At 37.7% G+C, this 9,906-nt stretch overlaps 1 protein-coding gene across 9 annotated transcripts; it reads left to right on the top strand.

Moving 5' to 3' along the window:
- The first annotated feature begins 1,199 nt into the window (after positions 1–1,199).
- LOC112166522 (CDP-diacylglycerol--inositol 3-phosphatidyltransferase 1) lies at positions 1,200–3,280 on the top strand. Of its 9 annotated transcripts, none has more exons than XR_002923300.2 (4): positions 1,200–2,116; positions 2,267–2,311; positions 2,388–2,453; positions 2,570–3,280. XR_002923300.2 is itself a non-coding variant. In XM_024303391.2 (4 exons), the coding sequence occupies exons 1-4, from the start codon at positions 2,061–2,063 to the stop codon at positions 2,644–2,646; spliced, it is 258 nt and encodes an 85-aa protein (XP_024159159.1). In that variant the 5' UTR covers positions 1,200–2,060; the 3' UTR covers positions 2,647–3,280. The 9 variants fall into 9 exon arrangements, 1 of the variants encoding a protein (XP_024159159.1); XM_024303391.2 differs by having other exon boundaries at positions 2,556–3,280; XR_002923298.2 differs by having other exon boundaries at positions 1,200–2,311.
- Positions 3,281–9,906: the final 6,626 nt, after the last annotated feature.

A 9,906-nucleotide genomic window follows, 5' to 3' on the forward strand; every position in this document is an offset into this window, starting at 1 on the left:
TTTTTTTACACAATACCTATTAATACTCTATAAATAGATGGGTAATGTCAAATTTATCAATTTTCAATTTTTATCACATGTATGGCACAAAATTCTTATATGTCTACTAATGTGGTATAACTAGTAAACTAGTTATAATGAAAAGTATACCTTCCATAAGCAACAATGCGTAGGAAATAGACTTTATCAAAATCGACCGTAGGATGTTATCATGATAAGAATAAATGGTTGTGTTCAAAATTTCAACTATTTTTGTCGTCGTTTGGGTTTCGATCTAGTAGGTCAACCCTAAACCTTAAATACTACATAAAACTAATATGCTCATCACCGCTCACTCGTAACTTATTTTTTTGATCTGTAAACTCTCATGCTCTCATGGGTAGAAGCTATATCAACTAATGTAAAAATTTATGAAATTTTATCTCCTCAAGGGTCGGCTCCCCTTAGGGAAGTAGAACCGTTTAAAGGGTTGACCGGTTTTTGGTACAGACATCTGTGTGAAATGAGTAACACACACGGATATCTGTGTGAAATTTTAACACGGAAATCCGTGTGAAAAGAATCATTAGTAACAGAATTCCGTGTGAAAAACTCTATTAGCTACAGAATTCCCTTACAATAAGTGTTTAATACAGAATTATGTGTGAAATGAGCAACACACGAATATCTTTGTGAAATGTAGACACATATATCTGTGTGAAAAGAAAAATTAGCTACTAAATTCCGTGTGAAAAAAATAGAATAGAGACAGAATTCCATGTAAACAATAATTAACATGACAATTATATATTACCGAGATAAATACACATGAAAATCAGTGGTAAATATATATGTATTTGACACGGATTTTCGTGGTAAATTTGTTCCCGCTCACTTTTTTGGAACAAATTCAATTTCCCTCCCCTAGTACTATTACACACGGATTTCTGTGGATTTCTGAGGTATATGCACACGGATATCCGTAGTAAAGGTAAATGTATTTCACACGGATATCTGTAGTAAATGTAAATGTATTTCACACAGAAATTTTCACACGGATATCTGTAGTAAATGTAAATGTATTTCACACGGATTTCCGTGTGAAATACTATAAACACACAGATTTCCGTGCATAATGCTGCGTAAAACCAGAAAACACTTGACCAAAATCTAAAGCCTCCTCCGCCTCCGAATTCTCTCATGTCTCCCTCTCTCTCTCATCTCCTCCACCCACTGCCCCCTCCCCCACCCTCTCTCTGCTCCTCCGCCCACTGCTCTCCCTCTCTCTCATATCCCAGCTCCTCTTCTTTGCCTCCCTCTCTCTCATCTCCAAATTTTTTTGGTTTAATGGAGGACAGAGGAACTAGATCTGTTTTCTCTCTCCTTCGACACCCACTTCCGGTCATCACCGTGACTCACCTCCACCATCTCCGACCTCCGACGATGGAGTTTATGCTGCCGACCTAGCTAGGTGAAGTGTGATGGAAATAATGGTTGGTTAACTTGGTTTCTTGTCTAAAATAGGTTGAAATGTTTGCAGACTCGTGGGGTGCGATTTGGGCAAGCAAATGAGCATACGGCTATTGGTTTCGCTGAGGTATGTTATGGTGTGTATCCAAATTTACTTTCCCAGGCTATGAAGCTCTCTTCAATTGCATTATAATTGAAAGTTCTTTTCTGGTTAAGTGATATCGATTTTCCCTTATAGTGTTGTTCAGCTTTTTGCTTATAGTGCTGTTCAGCTTTTTGATAAATAACAATAGTTTGAATGACAATTTTGAAAATGAAGCAGCTTATCGGTATGTGCAATACTTTTGTTCGTTGAAGTTCTACCTTGTTTTCTGGTTCACCTCCACGGTAATGGCTGTTATATATAAAGACATTATCTTACACCAGTAATGATTCTAATGAAACAGTAGAAGGTTTTTCAGCTTTTAAACAGTACAAGCTCCATGTCATAAATTTCCAATAATGGCTGTTAAATTTCCACTGTAAAGTTGGAACAACTACTTTATTACCATTACCTCTGTGTTATACTTTATTACTTCCAGAACAGGGTCTTATCTTTGTTGTAGACAGCAATGACAGAGGTCGTGTTGTTGAGGCAAGGGATGAATTCCACAGGATGTAGAATGAGGTTTGTTCTCATCTTGTGAGAGCACGTTTACAGACATGAGCTAAATTATCTTCTATATACATTAATTTGTAATTGATCATATACAACCACACACTCAGATGGTTTTGTATTCTACATTTGCAATTTGGATTCTTATGATTTTTATCCCAGGATAAGCACTGCATGTCTTTTGGTAATTCTTTCACAAGTATATCGGTAAGACATTTTATTTATATGTTGCTGTGATCATATATGCATCTTTATCTTAGTTTCTGGTGCGCTTTCACTGCAGGCCTGGCTTGATTTTCCTCTCATTGCTTGCCTCAGATATTGGCAGCCACTGGATGCAGATGTACAGGTTAATTTCCACGATTCTTTTACTATAATTGAGTGGATGATTTTGGTTATTGAATTCTCGACAAATTTTATTATGCCAACTCTTCAATATGTTTCTTTGAAGTACTTTCTTGTTAGGCAAGGGTAGTTACAAAGATGTGAAAGACATCACTAATTGGCTATGTCTTTCAATGATTCATCACTTCATGCACTAACCCAACTTGCCTCATGTCCTGGGCTACAATGCCTTCATCTGCGGCTTTGGTTTTCGGTGGTGAGTTAATAGTTATACTGAATGCATGTCAATTTATGTTTGCATAATTTAAATGTGAAATTTCTTTGCAGAAAGAAATACCCAAAAACGTACACGCATTTACAAACCTCAAGCAATTGCACTTGGAAGCTGCAAGAGTGGAAAAATGGATCATATTTGCTTTATGTTACTCATTTGATAATGTTAATTTCTTTCCCTATGGCCCTAGGAAAAAGCGCTGGAACAACTCAAGGTAACAGAAAGCAAGACAGTTGCAGTAAGGCAAAAGATGGACTTGGTGTTCTATACGCTACATAGATTTTGACCTCATTTCTAAGAGCATTGAGAAAGCGAAAAAGTAAGTTGTGGCCTGAGCATTGAGATATGGAGGCCCTTGGTTGAAGAGAAGAGCTGGGTTAGGCATGGGTATGGTTGTAGCCTATAATCCAAGTCTCCATTATCTCATTGAATCTCATGGTTTTGTTGAAGAGGATGCAAAATCTTTTACAATTTCTTTGCTTCTTTAATGTAAAGCACTTCATTGTAAATGTTTGAAGTATGTTTATTGTAGAGAAATAAAAGTATTATTATGTTCAGGTTGCAAATTAATTAGCAGAAATAATTTTTTTTAAAAATGTTGTCACTATTACACACTGAAATCAGTGTGAGATAAGAGTATAGAGATTTCACACGGAAATCCGTGTCAATAAGGTTATAAGTTTTGACACAGAAATCAGTATGAATTGTATTTCACACAGAAATCCGTGTGAGATAGGTAAACATTTGCTACAGAAATCCGTGTGAGATAGGTAAACATTTGCTACAGAAATCCGTGTGAAATAGAGTTGTTCACACGGACTCTATTAGATTACGGTAATTTATAATTATGGAAAGATAGTGGGGCCCACGTAAGTATTTCACACGGACAACATAATCCGTGTGAGATGAGCATTACCCCCCTCCAAACCGCACGGTAACACCAATCTGTGCGTGTACTGTGTGTAAAAGCTATCACACACTGAAATCCGTGTGAGATAGTCTTATTACACACAGATTAAAATCCGTGGGTAATTGTTGTTTTGCTAGTAATGCGTACAGATGCACAAGTTTCAATCGTAGTCAGAATTGTTTAGCCTTGTATAAGGATTTGAGAGAATTTCTTCCTTGATTTTTTTAAATTTCTTCCTTGATTTTGTGTGGCTGGAGGAATTAAGAGATCAAATTATGTCACTCGAAGGCTATTTAATTATGAGATCACTTCTGCTACGTCATGCATCATGATTCATGACGTGTAGCTGGCAAATATATATATATATATAGAATGAAAGCTATGCAATGATTATATATATAGAGAACGAATGAAAGCTATGCAATGATTGTAATCGTTCTGCTGCAACTCATACCACACAAAATAAAGCAATAACTTGAAGTCTTGAACCCATCGCTGGGGGGTTTTCTTCCTTTCAATTTCATTGTTCTTGTTTACGTACTAGAGCCATAATCATTGGCGGACCTTGGTGAGGACGAGTGGGCACAGTGGCCCTCAATGATTTGTTTTTTTTTTTTGCCATGCAGCTTTACATATAGAGAGAATTTCATAAATTGTCACTCAACTATAACTTATTCGACACTTTAATCACTCAATTTTCAAATATATCAATTTGGTCATTCTACTATTACTTTGTCAATCACTTTAGTTACCGAATGAACATTTTGTCTCATTTTAATCACTTATCCGAATCATTCCGATTCATATTTTTCAATATTCACGATTGGTTGGACGAAAATATCATTTATATTGTGGCAAATAAAGCTTCTTTTTAATGAAAAAAAATTAACTGAGTGACTAAAGTGAATAACAGAGTTAAAGTTGAGTGACCAAAGTGATATATTTAAAAAGTGAGTGACCAAAGTGTCAAACATGTAAAAGTTGAGTGACCATTTGTGATATTCTCTCTTTTAGATATATAGCATCCGTTCATTTGTTTTTGCCCCAGAGGCCCAGACTTAGACCTATGACCATTCAACACCTATTATGCAAGCATTTAGCTTATCTACAAGTTAGTTAGCTTTATCTTTCTCTTCTAAATTGTATAATTCTAATTTATAGGAGTTTCACATAGTAGGTTCATGATTTCATAGCTGATCGATCAATAATGCCTTCTTCTTTTTTAAGTACTTCGTGATGATTACTAATAGTAAATTGTACGTAACAGGGTTTTAATCGTCTTGTATATTGCTTAGTCTTTGGTGTACTCTGGATTGTAGAGTTCTATTTGTCTAGAATAGGATCATTGTAAGTCCTAAATGACGGCTTTTTACTGTCGACCCCATAGGGGTGTGTCGTTTAATACTGCTTGCTGAATTATAAAATCGGGCTGACCTCTTTCGATTAAAAAAAAAAGAAGATTTGATTGCTAGTGCCTGGTGGGTTTACTTTTTAATGCATGCTGATTTTTTTTTTTGTTATGTTAGGAAATTGTATTGAGTGTAATATTTTTTTTTTTGGATAAAGAGCTGGCAGCTGTCCTCAAATTTTGATTAATGAAACTGTCAAATACAACGAGGGACATTGAGCCTAAAACCCTTATTAGTTATTACAATAGGCATTTAGAGAACGCCTTGAAATGATATAAAGAGTCTCTACTGAAAAAATGTATTCAATTAGGTACCAACTAGTAAATAGGAAACGTCCTGGTGAGTGTACTTAATGGTAAATAGATGGAAATAAAATATGTAACGAGAAATATATTGATTCGAAGTCCTTTTATTTGAGCCCAGTACGATTTGATCTAGTGGTGCAGTCTCCCCTTCGTAAGTGTGAAGTTGTGGGTTTGACTTACGAAAGACTAGTTGTAGCATTCGAGTTGTTTATCTGATAAAAAAAAAAATCTTTTTTTTTTGTTAGGATATGTATCCATTGAAAATATTATCAATAAAGAAAGATTCAAAAATCATTCATGGTAGTTTTTTATATTTGTTTGTTCAACTTCTTTTTTGCCCCCATGTATGTAAATTTCTGCGTCTGCCACTAGCCATAATGCTAGTTATTTCTAACGATATGATTGACGATTATTGATGTATGCGAATATAAAATCATGTATGCTAAAAGAAACTCAAAAGTCAACTTGCTTGATTCCCCGATTACCATTGTACTAGCTTCTTTGGGACAATTCGTTGAACATAAGGCCTTATAACATTTCTTGCTATTTATCCCCTAGCTAGTCCACGAAAAAGGAACGTATTATCCACACACCCTCAAGGAAAAAAGCCAAACACAAACATGACCAAAGATACTACGATACAAGAAGGTCACACAAAAATGATGAGGTACTCAAACTTCGAACTCTGACTTTTAGGCGTAGAGCAAGTACTTTTCCCTAGTAAAGCTCCACAAAAGCTTTGCTTATACCATTTTGATATCAAGTATTCCAGCTAGTTAGTAATTGAAGTACTAGATTGGCTAAATTAAATTACAGATGGACAGTCATGTCCAAACAAGTCCAATTCGACAACATGACACACATGGCTTGGAATAGTATACTGGAGGTTCAGAACATGATTCAGTAATAGCTTTATGCTTCTTGGAAGAATTTTCGCTGCTTCTTGGAATATTGTGAAGCCAGATCGTGTTTGATTTAGAATATGTGGGCTTAGTAGTTAAATTTCGATTGAATTTGTTGGGTGAACAGATGGACAATTGTGCAGTAGATGGGCAATTGAATTAAGTTTTCAAAGGTTCTAGAGGAGGTCGGAGAAGATTGAATTATCAAAAAATAAATCAAACAAAAGAAGTTAATTTAAACTGAAGACAACAAACAAGAGCACAATGTTGGTGCAGTGGCTCAAGGCACTAGTATTGGGAAATGGCAGCATGGGTTCGAGCCACCCCCATTCCCTTCTTATTTTTTGGTTCTTTTTTCTTTTTCACAATATATAATAAATTGAATTTGTTACCTAAAATTTGTTAAAATGAAATGAATGTTAAAGTAAAATGACAATTGGAACTGGTCTACTCATTTCATTCATAACCCCTTTATATAGGGATAGGATTACAACGGAAATATCAATTACATTGATGATACTAAATGCTGATTGAGCTGTGATTTGTAATTGCTTGATTCCCTCTTCGTCTGTTTCTTTGACGAAGGCACATAATGTGCTTTTCCTTTAACACTCCCCCTTGTGCCAAGTCAAAGACGAAATGGTGCATGAGTTGTTGCCTCACTAAAAACCTTGCCAAGTAACAATAAAAACCCTACGGGACAAAAATACACCTTGGTCGAAGGAAAAGAGCACAACGCACCTTCTACATTTGAGGCTGATATGTGTGTGTTAGACTCCCCCTGACGTCCACACCTCCCCCTGATACTTGCATTAATCAAGGGAGTTTGGAAAGACTTCGCATTCCTATATTTTTCACATGTTTCTCAAATGTGGCCTTGGGCAATAATTTGGTGAACAAATCTGCCACATTCTCCTCAGACCTTACTTGATTCACTTAAATCTTGAGGAGAGCCTGTTGTTGCTATTGTAGAACAACTTTGGCGATATGTGTTTTGTGTTGTCACCCTTAATATAACCTAGCTTCATCTGTTCGATGCCAGCTGCATTGTGTTTATAAATGCAAGTAGGCTCTTCAGTGGTAGAACTCAAACCACTAGTCCCTCGAATATGTGCGATGATAGCTCTTAACCATACACACTCACGAACCGCCTCATGTACAACAATGATCTCTGAGTGGTTCGAGGAGGTAGCCACAAGGGTTTGCTTGTTTGATCTCCAAGATATCGCCGTGTTCCCATTGGTAAATACATAACCAGTTTGGGAACGATCTTTATATGGGTCAGAGACGTACCCAATATCAGCAAAACTGACCAAAACGTCATTTGGCGTTTTAGTGTAGGAAGTGGCGCTTTCGCCATCAACATTTCCTTTAGGGATTGCAGTTCCATCTGCTGTCCCTCTTGTCTCTCTGTAGGGAAAGAACAGTCCCAAGGAAATGGTTCCTTTTAGGTATCGAAAAATGTTCTTGATATATACCATTCCAGTGACGCTGCGTTGGCGCTGATCTAAATCTAGCTAACAAGTTCACTGAGAATGCAATGTCTGGTCGAGTACATTGGGCTAAGTACAATAATGCGCATATTGCACTTAGATAGGGAATTTCAGCTCCCAACACCTCTTCGTCATCTTCCTTTGGACGAGATAGATCTTTCCTTGCATCCAAACTTCGACCGATCATGGGAGTGCTAGCAGGATGCGCTTTGTCCATGTTATATCACCTGACTTTTGGACATATGCAGACTGGTGGATTAGTATTCCACAAACTCGGTGTTCTAGTTCAAGGCCTAGACAGAATCGAGTTTTCCCAAGATCCTTCATCTCAAATTCGGATTTTCAAGTAGCTCGCGGTTTCTCTTATTTCATCAAGAGTACCTGTTATGTTCATATCATCGACATATGCTGCTACAATTGCAAATCCGGAACTTGTTTTCTTTATGAATACGCAGGGGCATAATTCATCGTTCTTATATCCCTTCCCAATAAAGTAGTCACTTAGACGAGTATACCACATCCGCCCGGATTGTTTCAATCCGTAAAGTGAGCGTTTCAACCTAATTCCAAACGCACTTCGTGGTTTAGAGTCACTTGACTTGGATAATGTAAGACCATCAGACACTTTCATATATATCTCTGAATCTAGATCCCCATAGAGATATGCAGTAACCACATCCATAAGCTGCATTTCCAGTCCTTCGGAAACTGCTAAGCTAACTAAGTAGCGGAGCGTTATAACGTCCATTACGGGAGAGTATGTCTCCTCGTAGTCAATTCCAGGGCGTTGTGAGAAACCTTGCGCCACAAGGCGAGCCTTGTACCTCAGGACTTCATTCTTCTCATTACGCTTTTTGACAAAGACTCATTTATGTCCTACAGGCTTTACACTTGGTGGGGTTAGCACTACCTGACCAAATACCTGTCCCTTTGTCAGAGAATCTAATTCTACCTGGATTGGTTTATTTCATTTAGGCCAATCTGCTCTTTGTTGACATTTTTCAACAGAGCGTGGTTCGATATCATCGTGCTCCATGATTCCTTGAGCAACAGTATATATATCATCAATGTGTATGGAAGATCTTTCTATCAACTCATACGCACTCTCATAATCCTTTGAGATTTCTTTGTTCTCTGGAATCATTTCAAACATCGGAGCGTCCTCCAGTATTGATTCATGGACATAACTATAATCAGAGACAATCTCATGAGAGGGATTCTATACATTGATGATTGGTTTGTGCCTTACTCGCCCTCTTCTTCCTTGGGTGAGTGTCAATCGAACCAAATGGCCTCCCCCTCTTCTTTTGGGGAGCCACGGCCTCAACCACACCTCCACTAAGTGCGGTTGCAGTGCCTTTATCTGCGGCACCGTGCCCCTTGTTGGGGACTTCTAACCTTGCAGGCACATTTGCAGATGGTATATGTGATCTCGTCACTTTTGCGATATCAGTAAACGCATCAGGCATCGAATCTGCTACGTTCTGAAGATCGATTATTCTTTTCACTTCACTTTCACTTTGTGAAGTGCGGGGATCAAAATGAGACAGAGTGGGGACAACCACGACAATTCCTGTCGTTCCCTTGGAAAATCCTTTTTCCTATCTCCCCCTAACGACGGGAAGACTGTCTCATCAAAGTGACAATCCGCAAATCTAGCGGTAAAGAGATCGCCTGTCAAGGGTTCCAAATGGCGGATAATTGTTGGAAATTCATATCTAACATAAATACTTAATCGTCTCTGAGGACCCATTATGGTGCGCTGTGGGGGAGCAATAGGCACATATACTACACAACTAAATATGCGTAAGTGTGAAATATCAGGCTCATATCCAATTACCAACTGGTACGCAGAAAATGGTTGGCTAGCAGTGGGTCTGAAACGAATACGTAAAGCTGCGTGCAATATTGCATAACCCCATGCAGATATAGGCAGGTTGGTGCGCATAACCAATGCCCTAGCCACCATTTGTAGCCTTTTGATGGTGGCTTCTGCGAGACCATTTTGTGTATGCACATGGGGTACAGGATACTCTACATCGATCCAAATAGATATGCAATAATCATCAAATGCTTTTGATGTAAACTCTCCAGCATTATCAAGCCTTATAGACTTGATAGGGTCATTTCAAAAAAAAAAAAAAAAAAAACAAACAAACAAAAA

The sequence above is a fragment of the Rosa chinensis genome, chromosome 5 (assembly GCF_002994745.2).
Source record: "Rosa chinensis cultivar Old Blush chromosome 5, RchiOBHm-V2, whole genome shotgun sequence".
Lineage (NCBI taxonomy): Eukaryota > Viridiplantae > Streptophyta > Magnoliopsida > Rosales > Rosaceae > Rosa > Rosa chinensis.